This window comes from Oculina patagonica, chromosome 12 (assembly GCF_052425735.1).
Source record: "Oculina patagonica isolate OP01 chromosome 12, crgOcupat, whole genome shotgun sequence".
NCBI lineage: Eukaryota > Metazoa > Cnidaria > Anthozoa > Scleractinia > Oculinidae > Oculina > Oculina patagonica.
The window spans coordinates 768,413-786,917 of record NC_135769.1 but is presented as its reverse complement, the minus strand read 5'-3'; the positions used below and the strand labels follow the sequence as shown (position 1 = coordinate 786,917).

The following is an 18,505-nucleotide window of genomic DNA, read 5'->3' as shown; positions in this document are numbered from 1 at the left end:
ATATCTTCAGTCATTTCTCAGCTATAAGCCAAATCAATAACGCACGAGAGAGTCGGGACAAAATACATTCGAATTTTCCCAACTACATAACCCTCATTTATCTCATCCAGAAGTCCCTTCCATTCCCGACCTTCTCTAATAGCCTCGTTTCTGTGTTGCGTGCCTCCTTTCGTGCATGCGCACCACGCTTTCTCCCTCTTGCTTCAACTCTTCGTTCCGAACAGAAAGGTACTGAAATGAGGGTTAAAATTTCGATATTTCGCTTTTATGGCGGTGTCGATTTGCATCTAACTTTATTTAATGTGTCGTTTGTTTTAAGATGAGTCAGTCAGTACAAGTTTTTGGACGAAAGGTACGTGTAAAATCAATGATTTCTCGTAAGGAATGTTGACTTAGCTAACACGTGCATTAATTTTAAACATGGCGGCAGTGAAATTGATGCAGTTGTATTCAAAGTCTAATGTGATGCACACGATTAAAATTGGGGTAATATTGTGAAGAAACGGGGATGTGAATTATATGACATTTTTGCCACTGATTAAAGCGACCGGCCATGCATTTCGGTTGTATTAAGTGAATTCAAAGTGTATTTCTTGATCATGAAGCCCTTTGATGTTTTCCAATTTCCTTCTGCCGAATGCTGGTCGATCATTTTCGGATTTATTTTAAGAAACTTCAAGGAAAAAGAAATACGTTGGTTCAGTTTTAACATTGGTGCTTTTATACGCCGAACAAGCGTGGAATTTCACGATAAACAACGACAAATTATGGTTGTAAGCTTCTGCGAAGCTACTTTTTGGAAGTTCTTTTCAAACTTAGCTTATGGAAAGTAATCCAAATGCCCCTAAATTTAGTCTTCTTATATTTTATTTTAATTGCATAATATTTAATTTTTGTAAATAACCCCTACTTTTGGGCCCTTGCCATAGTTTTTGAACACTGTTGACATCTATCAAGCAGTAGATTTGACCTGAATAAGTCAAGTCAGATATCAAACAATTTGTTTGATATTTACCCAATATTTAACAATTATCCTGCGAAATCGCGGGAATATCGCCTGATACTTAGCCGACGAGGCCGTAGGCCGAGTTGGCTAAATCAGACGATATTCCGCAAGATTGAGCAGGATAATTGTTTTATTATTCAACAAATTGTCAACGAAACACATTTTTCACAAACAAAAGCTGTAATCATGCAGCGCTTACAAGATTCGGACGAATCTTCGCAACCTACGAATATCGCAGGATATCTGTTATGTGCGGATGACAGATATCCTTTACATTTTGACCATATATGGGCGCGCGCGCATCTGTTGAATAATAAGTACAGAAACATGAAACATGCCTGAAACAAAACAAAAAAAAAAAAAAGGTTCAGCGTTTATGCACTAGCCTAAATTTAAACGTGCCTTTGATGCCATTTTCAGATTATTATTATTATTTAGTAATATAACTGTAAATATGCAGCCTTCTGCTGCATGCAATAGTAAAGCAGAGTATTTAGTAAATGGTAAAAGATGTAACCTTTCACCATAGCATGTGTTTCATATTTTTTCACATACACATGTACTTATATGAGCCTTGTTTTATTGTTTAGAAAACAGCTACAGCTGTTGCCTTCTGTAAGCGTGGAAATGGCATGATCAAGATTAATGGATGCCCATTGGACTTGGTTGAACCATCAACTCTCCGATACAAGGTATGCTTGTTTAAACCCTTTCAATATGCATAGGTATTTAAATAACTGATTTTAAGGTTATAGTTACCCAGATTAGTGGGCCTCTTTAGGCATGCCAAAAGATTTTGACACTTAAATAAAGTTTGTGATGATGACGATGATGATAATAATATATTAATAAGAAGTTTAGCTTAATATCAGTTTTATGCATAAGTTCTCAACACTGTTATATAGATGTGCATGTAAGTGACAGTACTCTGTTCTGTTATTAAGTGCACAAATGACATGGCAGTGAATCGAGGGCATGAAAAAAGTTTAAGTAGAAGAAGAAGCTCAACAGAATCAGAGTCGAAAGAATCAGAACGTTTTCTTTTTCTTCCGATTCTGCTTATGACACTGCCTTTAATCCAGTGTAAACTAAATTGACTGAGTCGCAAGCAGAAGCACAAACCAATCATAATGCTAACTCTTTGGCGCTTTAAGTACTTCCATTCTGCTTGCGAATCCAAGGATTTATTTTTCACTGGAATATAAGTGATTCAGTCATAATCAGAATTGGAAACTCTGCTTACAACTCTGTAAAATTCCGACCTTTTGTTTACGATTCTGACTCAGTCACAAGTGAAAACCAGCCTTAAGGTAATTCCTGTGAAATAGAACTACTAATAGATTTCCAATCAAACCTTGCCTGTTGGTTGTTTTCCTTAAGGGAACCTACATTTTGAAATAAAAAGGGGGGGTCACCGTACTAGTTTAGGAGAAGGAAGACCTTTAAATACTACATAATTCCTTAATAATTCCTTTGCGAGTGCTAGCAAAGTACACGCTTCTAGTGGTAATTTATTTTTTCTGCCATAGAAACTGATCTGTATTTATTTTGTAGAAAGAATTTGATCGCTACACTCAAACACTCATGGAAAAAAGCGGCCATTTTGTTTGTGTGCGCGCGCTAATTGCACATAAAATTCTGCGCAGTAAGGATGCACAATGCAATACTAGGGAAATTCCTTTGAAAAAAGCGGCCATTTTGTTTGTGTGCGCGCGCTAATTGCACATAAAATTCTGCGCAGTAAGGATGCACAATGCAATACTAGGGAAATTCCTTTAACGCTTCATAAAAGAACAGAGCTTGGCTATAAGGATTATTTTCATCTACATCTACATTTATTGAGTTGATAACATCTTTAAGACATCACATCAACTATAAGAGTACAAAAAACAAAAACAAAAGAATGTATAAATAAGATAAAAAAACTAGTACAATTTACTTGTTTAAGCTTCCCTAAATTTAATTTAAAATTCGAAATGACTGCAATCATGTCGGGGCAGCAGTTCCACTTTATTGATCTAGGAAAAAGAAACTTAAACGTCCTAGAAACTTTCGGCATCCTATACTTAAAAGCATGGCTATTGCGTGTTCTTTTTTCACTTTTGGTATTAAGTGATTTTCCGTAGTTATGTCTACTAGGTTATATAAGTTGTATTAGGTCGTCTGTTTTTCTTTTGTCTTGTCTCTCGTCCCATTTCATCAGATAACATGTCTGTCACGCTAGCTGTTTCTTGAAGTGAGGCAAAAACGGGCAGCTTTTCTTTGAACTCTCTCTAGGGTTGAATGTCTTTTTTGTGGTGTGGGTCCCACGAGGCACTTGCGTACTCCAATTTGGGTCGGACGATGCTGGTATAGGCCTGGTATATTTTGTTTTACTATAGAGAAGACCATTTTGAACTGTAGTGGGAAATTTTCAATACTTAAAATAAGAGAAGTGTACATGTATGGTACTTATAAAGAGAATGATGATTTGATGCTTACTGTGTCGCTGCAATAGGTTCAGGAGCCCATTCTTCTTCTGGGCAAGGAGAGATTTGAAGGTGTGGACATTCGTGTCAGAGTGAAGGGTGGTGGTCATGTTTCCAGGATTTATGGTAAGTCTAAAGTAACCTTAAACTCCAGCAGTAGCTGTATTTTGAACTACTTATTGGAGGCTTTTCATTAAAAAAGTCAAGAGTCAATGTACATGGTCAGTTTACAACATAGAAAGTGATCATGATAAAAATGTCAACTTAATCATTCCATAGTCTTGGTTATGACAGAATGAAGAAAATAGAGATTTAGACTTGTAACAATTCTCTGTTATTGCTGTTCTAACTGAACCAAACACTGGCAAATTTAATCACACACCGATAAAATGGTCGCTAAAATGTAGTATATCATTAGGTTGTTCTTTTAGTGGTAACGAGTGTAAAAGTTACCAGAAAATAAGGTTATACAGTGTAATAGCTAAAGTTGTCATCTTTTTCAGCTATCCGTCAAGCCATCTCCAAGGCCTTGGTAGCGTACTACCAGAAATGTAAGTATTGTGGTTTAGACAATTAAATCAATGTTTTTTTCTGCGACTAATGTTCACTCTAATATCACTCCAAAATTCTCCCAATATCACTTGCACCAGGGAAAATTTATTGCTTGAAGCATTTTTTGTTCTCCTTAGTTAGCATTCCACACGCCATAGATTTAAATTACACTGAAGTCTCAGATTTTTCTTTTATAGCCCAGTGCACTTGATTGTGGCAAACAGTACTTTGAGTAAAGGTTTAATTCTCTAATTTCAATCCTTTCAACTGTGAAAGTATTATAATCTTAACTCTCCTTACAAACTCGATGCATTGTCAAGGAGTGGTTTGAGGAGAAAAAAGCAAATCATCAATATTTGTGGACATTGGCTTGATGTGCTGCTAATTCTCAGAACAAGCGATATAATAACTGTGTGGTGACAAGTTAAGAGAATTACTTACACTTAATATTTCCCCTTTTCAGATGTGGACGAGGTTTCCAAGAAAGAGATTCGTGACATTCTTGTCCAGTATGACCGTTCACTGCTCGTAGCTGATCCACGCCGTGCAGAGGCTAAGAAATTCGGTGGACCAGCCGCCAGGTCACGTTACCAGAAGTCCTACCGTTAACTTTTTATTTACATGGAGTTGAAGTTCAATAAAGTGTAATAATTTGATGGAAATTTTGTAGTTGTTTCGTTCTTTTCAGCTAAAGCGTTTACCACAAGTCGAGTCATATGAAACCCTTTGAATTTGGATTTATAAACTCGTCGATATTTGTAATAACTGGGAGAGATAATTCCTCGTACCTGTCTCCATGCAATTTCCCGCCTGTGTTCACAGGAAATTAATGGTTTACACAAAGGCATAGCTCTTGAAAACAAAAACACTTGGTTCGCATCAAAACTTGTTTAGCTAAACCAGACAGTGGTACTGTGGAAGGTGACTTCGTTATGGGGACTACCAAGTGCAGCAATAAACCTTCGTATATAATGTAAACCATCGCGCGTAATTTTCTAATGGTACAGAGTCTCATTCTTGGAAATCTGCAAATAAGTTTTAGTTTTCCAGCCTTAAAAAAGTATCGGAGAAAAGTCAAGTCTGGAAAAATGGAAAAGAGTCTTTTTCCAAGGAGCAATGTTCAATCGCAGAATCCAGTGACTCTCTTCGCCCTTCCCTCTGTTGTGGGCGCAGTGCCAACCTCGTTTCCAGGGTCGCCGTGCATCGAGTTTACATTTTGTTCTCGAGTCTGGAAAAGGAAAATAATAGTTTGGACAAAAGTATGGAAAACGTTGTATATGAAACCTGGTAAGGTTTGGCGCAAAAATATCACATTATAATTAGGCAACTCCTTACAGAACGGCACAAGACAAATTTCGTCAGATTTCGTTGTAGTGCTGTAATGCCCCAAAAACCCCCCACACTACTAGATTAGTGCCCAGATCTCCCATGTCAAGGCCTAAGCCGCAAAAATTTATGCAGGCATCACATGTCAAAAAAAAAATCCCCACTTTCCGGCCATTTTACAAACTTTTTCAAATTCTACACCGTCATAATCCGTGCAGATAAATCCATTAGGGTACACCAGGTGGATGTTTGTATCGTGGATCCTGTTTAATAAAGCCGCTGCTTAAAACCTTTGTAATGGTTGTTGCTTCATTACCGTAAAAGGTCGTAAACTATTGCGGATCGGTTTACATTAATTTGTTGGTTGTGTTTTGAGAAGTAGAAAAACGAAAAGAAAAAGAAAAACGTGAAAAGTTTGGCTTTTTTTCAAGATTGGAAAAGTTTGAAAAAGATTGGAGGAGATCGAACTAGAGTGTTGTAAAACGCACAATAATTACATGTGAAATTTTACAACTTTGCGAAATATCTGAGTACAACTTTCATTAAAAGCCAATGAAGTAGAATGTATTAAATCATGATCGTTTTAGGGATGGACCATTATTTTTTTGGAGGGGGGGGGATGAAAAATATTGAAAAAAATTGTTTGCAGGGCCTGGAATAGCCTGCGTGGCCGGCGTTCGAAGGGGAGGGAGAAGGGAAGTTCGAGCGCGAAGCGCGAGCGAGGGAGAGCGCGAAGCGCGATCGTTTGGGATTGCCGGATCGCGCTTCGCGCTCGAACTTCCCTTCCTCCCTCCCCTTCGAAGACGCCGGCCACGCAGGCTAGGCCTGGAAAGACAAAAAAAATTGTTTGCAAACACGATATGTATAACAAAAAATAGTAAGAATTTCGAAAAAAAAAAAATGTTTGCAGAGGTGCATAAACTAAAAAAAAAGTTTGCAGAGGAAAATTTTTCATCCGCCCCCCCCCCCCCCCCCCTCCAAGAAAATAATGGTCCGTCCCTTACTGTGTTCTTTTGATTTTGGCACGCGAGTAAAAAGTCAATGTGTAAAATGACTCGAAACAATTTACTGAGAGCTTGCCACTAATGCGACTTTTAAAAAATAGAGATAAACTGGGGAATTTACCTTCATTAGAATCGTTATCATTTTCGAAGATTAATGAGTTAACTTTAATAGAACAAAACATCATGAACTCAGCTTATCAATGACTGTGAAGATAAACAAAAGATCACAGTGATTAGATCGAAGACTCCCAATTACTCAGAATACCTACAAACACAAAACAACTAAATCATTCAACTCCCCAAGTCGCTCGTCGAAATCTTTGATTACACGGCTAGAAAAAAGCCTGGGGATACTTTGATTATTCAGGGCAGCTGCAAAATTTACATCTCATTTGCTGGAAAAAAGACAACTGATCCTGTTGTAGTTTCTAATAATAGCACGCATGTATTTACTACAGGGTTAACATGATGGACGTACTCTTAAAAGCTAATCGCTATAGGACCCTACAGGTCGATCGCAAAACGTATATTAAAGCCTCCAAACCTGAAAAAAAAAATGTTCCATAAAAGACAAATAAATCTCACTTAAGACTAACACGCGACTGAGCAAAAACAGACACAAGACAGCCGACGCATTATACACCGAGTTCTTTTTTACATATTTTTCGATAAATGGTAAAAAAATTTCGTACAATCACTTGATCGGTTTTACCAATAATTCATTTTCCCTCCAAGTTAAAAACTTGTTGTACGTTCAAGTAAAAAAGTATAGTTGATTTCTCGAAAAAAAAAAAAAGAAACACACACACATGCACACAAAGCTTACACCCTAAGCTAAAGCTAAGGCGCTTTATTCAAGATTATAAACGAGATAACATTTCTAACGGAGATGCATGCAAAAGGATGAAAAGACGATCTTATAAAGAAGGGTATTCGAATTTGGGAGCTGATTTCTTGAAATACGTATACTGAAAACTCCGGCGTATACAAAAGAGCGCTGTACAATCAACATCACATTAAAAAATTTCACTGAAATTAGGCCGGGAAGTTAGAAATTTACACATTGCCGGCTGAAATGGCCTGTTCCTGTACGCTATAAATAACTGAACTTATAAAATATGTCTATAGCCTTTGACTCCCATATCCATGAATATGGATTTTAGAACATCTTAAGACATCATCACCTGCTCCACAAGCGTGATAAAAACAAATGCAAAAAAACTCCATTTTTTTCCATAGTTCGTACATAAAAAAGTGACGGCACAGCACTTATTTGCTCCGCCATGCATGTCGGATTTTCCAGCGAAATTATACGGTTCGTCACGACGCCACGCCGGCTATTTCCAGGTTTTTACCTTGAGGGTTCGAGAAGACCAATTTAGCACGAAGAAGCCGGGTCTTCCCCCGAATAAATGTCTCGTCCAAACACAAGGTCTGCGCCAGACGGTCCAAAAATAAATAGCATTTGTCAAATTTTGAAGGCGTTCGAGCAGGCAAGCTGCGCGTACAAATATTGTACAAATATACCGAAATATCACGTCTTTTCCTCTGTGCTTTCTTTCGAGTCAGCTTCTACAGTTTCTTTGTGAAACAAGCACTCGCCGCTTTGTTCGGAGTCGCCGCATATGCAGTGAATATCCGGGCAAGCGTCCCTTCGTCCTTTTCGAGAACATTTCTGAAATTCGCTGTCATCAAGCGCTTCTTCGGGATCCGTGTTCTCATCTCCGTTCGCTTGCTTCTCCGTTTCGTTGTTGGCGGGTTCCATTTTTCAATTTTCCTCATGGAGAATTGAACTTGTCCCGATTGAAGCAAATTTTCGTCAGTGTCGTTTAATTTCGCGATCACTGACTTGAAGTCCCCGGTATTAAATTATTTTTGCCGGTATAATTTTTTTCTTCGCTGTGGCTTCTCCTTTCTTGGGCCGGCGATCGGATCTTTTATAAAACTTACTTCTTGCTGCAGAAAAAAATCGGAACTAAACATACAGGACGAGATAACGCAGCGATTTTTCCCAGCACTTTCCAAAACCCGTCCATCTCCGCGATACGCTAATAAATTTATGTACGATGGTTACCTTTTAATTTGGCTATTGCGAAAATGCGATATTTGTCCTGGCTGCACAGTCGTTGGGAGAATTTGCTAACAAATCAGCGCATTGTAACGAGGTAAAAACCACTTAAAAATGGGAACTTTTCAATTAAACGCAGAGAGTGACAGCGGAAATACAGGGAAACAATTAAAAGTGGTCGCTATGAAGCGAAGAGGTCAGCGTGAGTCCGGCTATGCAAAATGGAAATCGTGTTTTCAGAACCCCGCATTGAAACACCTGTCCTTAGATCTTCTCCACAGCGTTGACAATCAATTGACAACTAACCATGTCTTTTCACTGGGTTACTTTCGTCATGGTTGCTATGGAACAATTTTTTGTGCTTTGTTTCGCTGATTCAGCCATGAATACAAAGATAAGCAGTTTAAAAGATACCGGCAAGTTTTATTTTTGGGGCTACTATAATTATCTTTCTTTTTTTGATCATTTCCATTTATGCAAGGCTTTATCATCTGCCCGATAAGCTGAGCATAATAATTCAAGACAAAACGTTGAATTTATTTAGCGTGTAGTTTTGTCCACTCAGGAAAAATTACAAATTTTTTAAATTGTATTGTGGTTGCATGTCAGACGAAAACTGCATGATAACAAAAAAATATATTTTTTCTCATACCGCACTAGTATCCATAGATAAGATTAAAAATCACAAACAAAGAAATTAACTTAATAACTTTGTAGCGATTATGTCGAAGAGAATAGCGAGAAAAATTTTTCAAAAACTCATGCAGATCCCAAAAACGTTCTTGTATCGTTCTGATAACAATTCGATAACTATCCGAAAATTGTAATGTTTGTGCTAAGTCCCAAAAGTGATTGACGTAGCTCGCTATTTATGATAATTATTTATGTGATATTCACACGATAAGGAAGAATTTTCTTTTCCTATTATTAGTAACATATTATCATCAAAATACGGCCAAACCAAGATTTACTCTGTATTTATTATCTTAGTTAATAATTCCTGTTTTCCTGCAATTATTATTACATTTAAACATGAAGTCTCTTCTTATTTTCCAGTGACTGTTGTAAAAATCAAAACCAAACAGATTATAAACAGTCAAGTAGTATTGTAAACCAATTAAAATCCACAGTAAGAAAAGTAACCAGTTCTCAGAAAGGGCGGGAAAAACCTGTCAAGAGTGGTGTTGGTTTGGCACCCGATTGGCTTTCAATACAACAGCTTTATCCTGATTGGTCAGAACACCATGCACGTGTTTCTTTGAACCAATCACAGAAGGTCATTATTGAAAACCCTCTATGATCCACGCTTGGTCTTCCCGACGTCTGATTCGCTACGAGGCGAAGAGGAAATCACTGTTTTGCACGTTCAGTGGTTTTTAATTAAATTTCCGTATTCCTTCGCAACCAAACGCAAACATTCTCCTAATGGTGACATTACTGGCGTGGTTCACGTCTGCTGAAGGTCAGCTAAAAGTTCGTCAAATTTGAAAGCGTTCTCACGGAAACCGTATAGTTCCCCATCCAAACGTTCCTAGGAAAGTAATAATGAAAATAAGATAGTTATAGGAACATGCCGATGAAGCGAACGTATGCACATTTATTAAAAACTAGCCATGGTATATTGCAATTCCTGAGTTTTGATTGGTTTACAGGCCATGGTATATGAGCTCATATACCATGGACCACAAATATGGTAGGTGTATGCGTCAGCAAGAACAGCCGGGAAGCTAAAATATTGCAATTCATTGGGTGTTTTTTTTTAATAAAACAATTATTCCACTCGCTCTTGTTGGATATGAGATATTGATGAAAACTAGTGTCCAGGTCAGCGCGGTAAGAATGCTGACCATGTCCCTTTAAGTGAGTAGGGAAACGACAAAATATTAATTTGAACTTACCATGATGTTATCCAGTGTAAGCACCTCTGTATCTTGAAAGAGACTTAATGGCGGCGCAGTCTGACAATCACGAAAAAAGCTTCCAAGATCACCAGTTGACGTTCCCGAGTGTGATGCAAACGCTGGTTTCTGAACAAACAACACATTACAGAAGATTAGAGCGCGTTTTACGTGACTTTGAAAATTAGTCATGTGATTACAACGGCTTTGCGTTTACAAACTTTTTGCAAAGGTGTTTTGACCAATCAGAGCGGATGTGATGTCTTCTCAGCCAATCAAGCGTAAAATGAAAACCATTCGCGATTTGCTACGCACGACTTTTTCCCGCGTTTGCTGGTTCTATGTTTTTACCAAGCATAAAACTGGTTATGTTTCCCGCGCAAAAACAGCTGTTACACGATTTTCCCGCTTACCACTTCTCGCTTTTATTTGTGAGTGACCACTAGTGACCACGCCTTGCGTTCGTACCCAGGCCTACGTAGAGTTATTCGTTACCAGTACTCACCAGTTCTACCATGACGAAGTCATCATCCCACCCCAGCTGACTGGGTACTGGTGGTGCTTGTACTGTGGACAGTCTCCCGCCTTCCGCTCTGTCAGATGAACTATCCTAGAAAACATATTAGACATAGGGTTCAGAGAATGTCTAGCAGTGGTTGAAATGGATAATCATGCAACACTGCTGTCACTAATCAGGTGTTTCAACCATTTTTAAATGGAGAATTAAAATTCTCAAGAGTGCACAATCATTTGCGCTATACAAGCCTTTTATTATTTTTATTACTATTATTACACAATGTCTAATTTTACAATCCAGTATTTATCAAAACATTATCACACATTTCCTGTGCTATAAGCGTACCACGATAGTGGAAGGTCAAAAGTGGTCGTGGCCGCCGAAAACAAAAAACAAAGAAAAACTGCTTAGATGAGCTGAGAGAGTAAAATGATAAACAGGAGACAAGGCGCCCATCCCTCTGTCCGCTAAAATGGAAAAGCGTGGCTACCTACCCTTCTGTGGAGAGATGCTGGTGAATTTTTTAGGCTGCTATCTGAAGGTAAACTGCTTGGTCTGTTGTCGTCTTCTTTTCTTAAAAGTGACGCAAACGGTGGAGTGGATGACAGGTTTGGGATCAAAGCCTGTGCACACAAGAAAAAAGCCGGGAAAATAAGGGAACGATGTAACAAAGAATGCCGTTTCTTAGAATTGTCAGAGCTCGTGGTCCGCCGAGAATATAATATAACAACAGTTTTTTCCCTGACTGTACGTGCATTAATGTCATTAACCTGAGTTGTTATACCGGTACATGCATTACTGATATTGGGTGGACTTTCACTTTTCTCCACAGTTCAAATTCCAAAGCTACCTCTTTAAATGAATTATTTCTTTCTAGAAATCTCTTTCAGCTTTAACCAACTAATCTGAGCAACATGACTACAAAAAGCTGATTGGGTTACTCTAATTTTCCCGCGCTTTAGTGCCGATACGTCACAAGCTCGCGATTGGTTTACATCCGTATTAATGGATGAAATGATTGGCTAAACTAGCTTGAATTTTTTTCTACCTTCCTCGCAAAATACTAAAAATAGGAAAGACAGATATGTCCAGGATTGAACGATTCACGTTCCTCATGACAGCCATCACAAAGTGTCCTCATTAATAAAAGTTCACCAAAACACACCAAAATTTGTGAAGTAATAATTATGGAAATGTCAAATAACACAGTCAAACATGAAGTACTCATTAAACAATAGTGGCGTTCAATCCTGGACATAAGTGGGAGAAAGAGCTCACTTTTCTTCACATGCCTGACAATTCAACCTGTTATAAAAGCACTCTAAATAAAAAAAAAAATAACTTACTACATCTGGTGAAGCGGGACCGCTTACAAAGGCTCCCTTGGTTCGTGTTTTAGCACAGCTAATTGGTTTAGAAGAGCTTGCTGGTCTAAAGAAATAAAAGAGAAAAGTAAAGAAAAGCACGTTAGCCAGCGTTGAAAAAACAGTATAGTGTATTACATGTAGCCCCTGCCAGATAAAAACAAGAGAATGAATTGGGGTGAACCTGTTAATCTTTTGCTTTCTCGTGCCACTAGTTTCCTGTGAGAAGCGTCTGAGTGATGGAGGTGGAGATGTGGAACTAATTTTGTGAGCTGAAGATGGCGGAGTGTTTGAAAATGCTGTCGAAGACCGGGTGACTTCAGTTTCTGTTGCACTGGCTATCTGCTCTGCAATGTGATGTCTAAAAGCAAACAACACAAAAAAGCAATCATAATTAACACTTTTAGCTAAACATCGGGTTTCAATAATATATCCATTGTTTTACCCACACACTATGAATTACAAATTCATGTGTCCAAGAGTTTTAAGCTCAATAGGAACTTGGCAACTTGTTCGGGCAAATTTGGATTAAAAGTTGCAAGTTGCTTCGAGCAAGCCTTCAATTAATATTGCAACATTGCGCAGCAAAATTACAAAATTATGTGCAAAAAGAACATCCATTTCACTGTTAATTCTTTTTGACCAAGTCTAGCTAAATGTACATGTAGATACCTTGCTTCAGCAGTCAAGTCAAATGCTCCGTTTACACCCGTAGCACATGGCAAAGCACCGTCCAACTGATCAGATGGGATTCTTGAAAACTCAGAGCCAAAGTGATTACTCTGTACCATGACTTGTTGTCTGTAACAAAAAAACCGTAATGATCACAGGCTCTTTGATTAAAAACAACTCTTTAAACTCTTTCAGGTTACTTCTTATAAGCTCACACCCCTCCCCATCAAAGATTCTTCAGAGGTGGATCTAGGAGAGAGGCCTAGGCCGAGGAAAAATTATTCTCGAGTGGTCCACACCCCCCCCCCCCCACCACCACCACCACTGTGCTTGACTTTTGAGATGTAAAATAATTACAGCATAAATATTATAGAAAAAAAGGTTGTTGTTGTTTGTCGTGGTTAGGTACAATAATAATAATAATAATAATAATAATAATAATAATAATAATAATAATAATAATAATAATAATAATAATAATAGTAATAACAACAATTATAAAGTACATTATCATTTGACACAGTATTACAGCACATTGAATAAATAGCCCATTTAAGTATATGTAGTAGATAAAATATGAGCGGGAGATCTGTATGGGCGTTTACAATGGCAAGCCGATAGGCGAGCCATTGTAAACGCCCATACAGATCGGATGCGAATATTTTATTCTACTTGTGAAATGAAAACAATAAATTGAATGTAAAGTATTGTTATGCGAATCAGTACAGATCTGTATCAAAAGTTAATGAATACTTATTAGCTGAGCAGGGGTTTGTATCAAAAGTTAATTCTATTGTTTGATTTGTATTGGGGTTTACAGTTGTGTACATGTGATCTGAATATGGTACTGGGATTGGTTTGCACCCGCATGAATATTTAATGAATTTTACAATCCATTTTACATATTTTAATGTAACAGCTCAAGTTTTAATTTGTCCGACTGATACACTGCCACTCACTTTTCTGGTAGAGTCAGTTTTGTTCTGTAAGCAGCAGACAGAGTAATGGAACCCACAGGAGTACCAATAGAGCCAACCCTCAAGGACTGAAAACCTGCACAGAATAAATTTCAAAATAATTATGAGAAAAAGACAAATTCCTCTTACTGATTTTCATTATTTTAAACAACAGCGCTAAAAATTTGGTGGTACATCACCCAGGGGGGTACTCCAGCTTGTTAATGACGGGGATGATCGAAGGATTTTTTGGGGTTTGAAATTTTCGATTTTGGGTTTTTTTTGGGTTGGAAAATTTGGCAAGTATTTTTTTGGGTGACTTGATTTAGATAGGGGATTTTTTGGGGTATTAAAAACCAACTTAAGTGCCTTGGTGCGGCCTTTGCGTATTTATGGTATAATGAATAAACAAAACGAGCGTTCTTTGTGTTATGTTATTGCCCCTACTGGCAATTTAGGGGTAATTTAACAAGGGATTTTTTTGGGGATAATTTTTGGTCCAGGGACTTTTTTGGGTAAATGTCGGAGACTAAGGATTTTTTTGGGTCATGAGTTTTGCCTCTATTCATTCATCCCCGTCATTTACAAGGCAGAGAACCCCCCTGGGGTACATCAACAGAAATTTATCTAGTTGATTTCTTGTTATCTACATATTTGCATGGAAATGTCTCGAATATTGCAGATTTTGCTCATCACTCAGATGGTTTAGGGCTTATAAAACGAAAACTTTTAATACAAAATATTTGTGTTTCTGAGCACCTTGTACGTATAACACTTCTGATTGTGTGACATACCTTCTCCAAGCTCTTGAAACCTTACTTCACCAAAATAAACCCTAAAATAAGATTCAAAATTAAATGAAAAGTTGATTTAAAGTACGTTATGGTAGTGATCCACACATGCTCAGAAGTGAGGGGATTGGGGTGGGGGTGGGGAGTGTGGGGACATGAAGGTGGGCTTTTCCTTGTTCAATTTTTATTAGGCACCACTTGTTTTGGGCGAAAATAATTTTGGCCATTTTGGGGCTTATATTTTTGGACAAAAAGGGAGAGGATCCCAGTCCCCCTCTGCAATCCTCCACTATATCTGCCACTACCAGTCCCCCTAGGAGACATTTAAAACCTTTCAAATTCAACAAGAAAATTCTTCAAAATATTCTCTATAGTGCTGTAAAAGATCTTTGTGCTAAATACTCCTTCAATATTGCCTCTCTTGCCCTTTAAGATAAGCACTGATCACATAATCTTACTTGTAACACATCATGAAGTCTGTTCCTTGTTTGCGTGACAGTTGATAAGCTGGCGTTACTCGTGTCACAGATAGAAGAGACTTGAGTAACATTCCAATCCTGTTATAAACTGTGTATGTCACTTTGGCATTTGGATCAACTCTGAAAAGAAACATGGTACATGTACAGTGCCTCACAAATGTCTGTCAATTTCTTTAGGATTAAACAAACCTTAGGAGGACATAGTATTAATCCACGCAATCAGAATCACATAAGGTTTTAGATTCCCTTAGATTACTGTGAAACCGTACCTGTCATTCATACCAAGACACCAAGTCTCCAACACCATTGTCTCCCCCTGTATTTGTAAAAAGGCATATAATTGTTACATGTTCAATCAATAACAATCAAAATATAATGACTTGTTTACTTAAAAATAATAACTTGTTTTTCCGAAAGCAAACATGATGTGAGGAGGAAGCGAGTTGGTTTGTATTTATGAAGTACACAGTTGAATCTTGATAACTGGAACCCTCAATAAAGTCACCTTGGCTAACTTAAACCTTTTTCAATTCCCCTCTGGCTTATTTTCTTACTTACTTTACCCTCAATAACTTGACCCCTGACAACTCAAAGCTTGTTTGATTTCCCTTCAAGTTATCAAGTTATTCAAGTTAACAGGATTCAACTGTGTTGTTATTTCAAGGTTACTTTGGTAAAACATAACTGACAGTGTGTGATGACCTTCTCAAACTCATTAATAATTCATCAATTAAACACTAAAAGTCATATTAAATAAACCTTGACAGTCCTTTGGATACCCGATCTTAATCAGCAAAAATTTTTACGATTTTATTTCATCTCCGTTTTCTCCTTGGTTTTTGTTTCGATTAAGAAGGTATATCAAACACTTAGATAGTGTCTCATCGGCTATCCAAACACCTAGAATTTCATCAAAAATACTCCACTGCATGTTGTATTTTCAACTCTCTTTTCAGTGTTTGGATATCCACTGCAGATGAAACACTGTTGCTCATGTTTGATATATTATTTACCTCACTGGTCTTCAAGGATATCTCTACACACATGGGACTCTCTTTGGAAGGAACTCGGCCATTTGACATAACTTTCTTCACCTCTGATGCCACATCAGGATGATCATTTATTGCAAGATTGAACTGTAAGGAAAAATCACACAGAAAAATATAACATGACATTGAGCGTTCTCTAGTCCTGACTATACCTGACTTTATAAAATGCAACTCCAGTGCTTTAGATATTAAAGCACCAACGGCTATCTTGCGATAGAGCTAGCATTTTTTTTTTGGAATTTTTTGTGGAGGAAGGAAAGAGGAAAAAAAGAATGCCTGATTGCAGGTTAACCAGGGACTGACAAAAATTGTTGGCTACTTTGCACAGATAAGTCGGGTACTTTTTCCCTTAATTAAAGTTGGCTGCTTTACTCAAACCAGCTGCCTACTTCCAATTTTGTTGAAACCCCTGCAACTCAATACTTGTAAAACAATCTTGTAAAATTACTGTTGTTTTGCATTAAATAAAACAGTTTTGGATACATAGGGGCTTAATCAGATGTCGTGACTCAAGAGAATTTGTACGTTAAAAGCTTACCCAGTCTTGACCCATAGCATTGGGTTTGGACTTTGTATGGATCTTTTCCCCAAGACGTGACTGAACAATGACTTGAACAGCCTAAAATGAAAGTTAAAATAATGGAAAAGTTAGATCCCAGAGGAACAGACCTACCAACTATCTTGGTCTGACTGTGACACTCACAGTCAGTGAGTGAGGTATCGTGTCATGATTTGCCCTCCTAATTTCACAACAAAAATATCCAGAAGGTGCTAAAGAAATTAGCATGGTGTACATCAGGTTCGAAGGTGATGGGAGGTGCAAATAAAGTAAAAAAAAATCCCCAAGGGCCAAAACTAGACCCCCCTATAAAAAGCATGCATTTTTTTTAAGTGCAAAAAATACTCCAAAAAATATTTTAATGTTAATACAAATATTCTATAAGATGTATGTCTGCCTTTTTGATAAATCTATTTGATGGAATAATTTTGTGCAGAATCAATGTATGATATATGTTATGCACCTTGAGCTGAAACCCCTCAGAATACCAGAACCTAAAAAAAAATACTGGGCAAAATTTAAACCCCAAAAATTCCCAAACCGCAATCACATTGAGCCTATTAAAACTCCCTAGTCTGCCGTCACCCCTTGGTGTATGCGTCACAGAGATAGACAAAAATAGACAGTGAGTGCTCGCCGACCGGTTTCGTTTCATCTTTCCTTGGACTAGTATTTATTTTGGGAGTTTCGAGTCGCAAATAAAATGCAATTTATATTTAAAACACCTAAAAACTTCCGCAGTTGCGATATCTTGCTAAGTACTTTGCAATTTTGGAGAAAGAATAAAACTCGTATCAATTTAGCCGGAACTGACTATTAATTTTGCTTACGTGTTGTTGTGAAATAAAATTTTCTCTCTGCCAAGAGATTCGTAAAACTCAAAGATGAAATATCTATTATCCTTGTCATACTTGTCGTTAAGTATCAGAAAACCTCTAACGAATGACATGACGTTATACAAGTAGATCTACAAGTTCGTAAGTGTGAGAAAAACAAAACACCACAACGCAAGCATACCTTCTGCGATAGAAATTTCAAAAACTTCTTGAGATCTCGTTGTTCTTGAGACCCCAGAGTCCTAGACCTCTCCTCCATTTCAACCATCAATATAATTTCGATCTAGCTTGATGCAGAATGGGAAGAAAATGTCATAAAATTACGAAAAAACACAATTTTTTGTCGCTTCAGACCACCAGCTTCCGCCGCCATGAAAACAACACTTTACTAGTACCAGGCTTCCAACCGCGCGTGAAATGACCAGAGTTCTATTCGCGTAACATGACGGGCATAAAAAAATAAAAAAAAAAAATTAAGTGTTTATAGTGGTCATGCACTTAGCTTCATATCTCAACGAGATAGCTAGTTTACAGGCATGCCACTGAAACAGAGGAAACAAATAATTTATAAATGAACATAACAAGGTTAAAAATCCAACTGGCAGGAGGCAGACCAGTTGGCTATATACAAAGCGTGGGCGAGGATTTGAACTCGGGACAACCGAGAAACAAATCCAGCTAGTGGCAAGGGCAGGTCTCGAACCGGTGACCTCCGGATTACAACACCACGCATTAAACCACTCGGCCACGCTTGCCTCCTAAAAACACCGCACTGTACCCTCCTGAGGAAACTACTGCCTCCCTTATCAACAATTTGACATACAAAGTGTCATTCTATATTTTGACCGATGTGTCGATCCTTTCATCTCGTTTATATATTTATATCGCAGGTTCAACAGCAATAACAGCCCTTTTCTCACTACTATTAGTCAAAAGGAATCGCTTAGGATGACCATTGAT

At 37.8% G+C, this 18,505-nt stretch overlaps 2 protein-coding genes across 2 annotated transcripts; one reads left to right on the top strand and one right to left on the bottom strand.

The window, feature by feature from the left end:
* Positions 1-151: 151 nt before the first annotated feature.
* Positions 152-4,688, top strand: LOC144631464 (small ribosomal subunit protein uS9). Its single transcript, XM_078489897.1, has 6 exons — positions 152-228; positions 320-352; positions 1,597-1,698; positions 3,504-3,600; positions 3,978-4,025; positions 4,490-4,688. Exons 2-6 carry the CDS (start codon positions 320-322, stop codon positions 4,633-4,635), a joined length of 426 nt encoding a protein of 141 aa, XP_078346023.1. The 5' UTR covers positions 152-228; the 3' UTR covers positions 4,636-4,688.
* A 4,697-nt stretch (positions 4,689-9,385) lies between these two features.
* On the bottom strand, positions 9,386-17,918 carry LOC144632609 (autophagy-related protein 13-like). Its single transcript, XM_078491288.1, has 14 exons — positions 17,727-17,918; positions 16,689-16,769; positions 16,115-16,237; positions 15,371-15,417; positions 15,081-15,221; positions 14,626-14,666; positions 13,835-13,928; positions 12,876-13,004; positions 12,388-12,564; positions 12,186-12,270; positions 11,334-11,462; positions 10,828-10,932; positions 10,323-10,451; positions 9,386-9,955 (listed from the first exon to the last, which is right to left on the bottom strand). Exons 1-14 carry the CDS (start codon positions 17,811-17,813, stop codon positions 9,872-9,874), a joined length of 1,452 nt encoding a protein of 483 aa, XP_078347414.1. The 5' UTR covers positions 17,814-17,918; the 3' UTR covers positions 9,386-9,871.
* Positions 17,919-18,505: the final 587 nt, after the last annotated feature.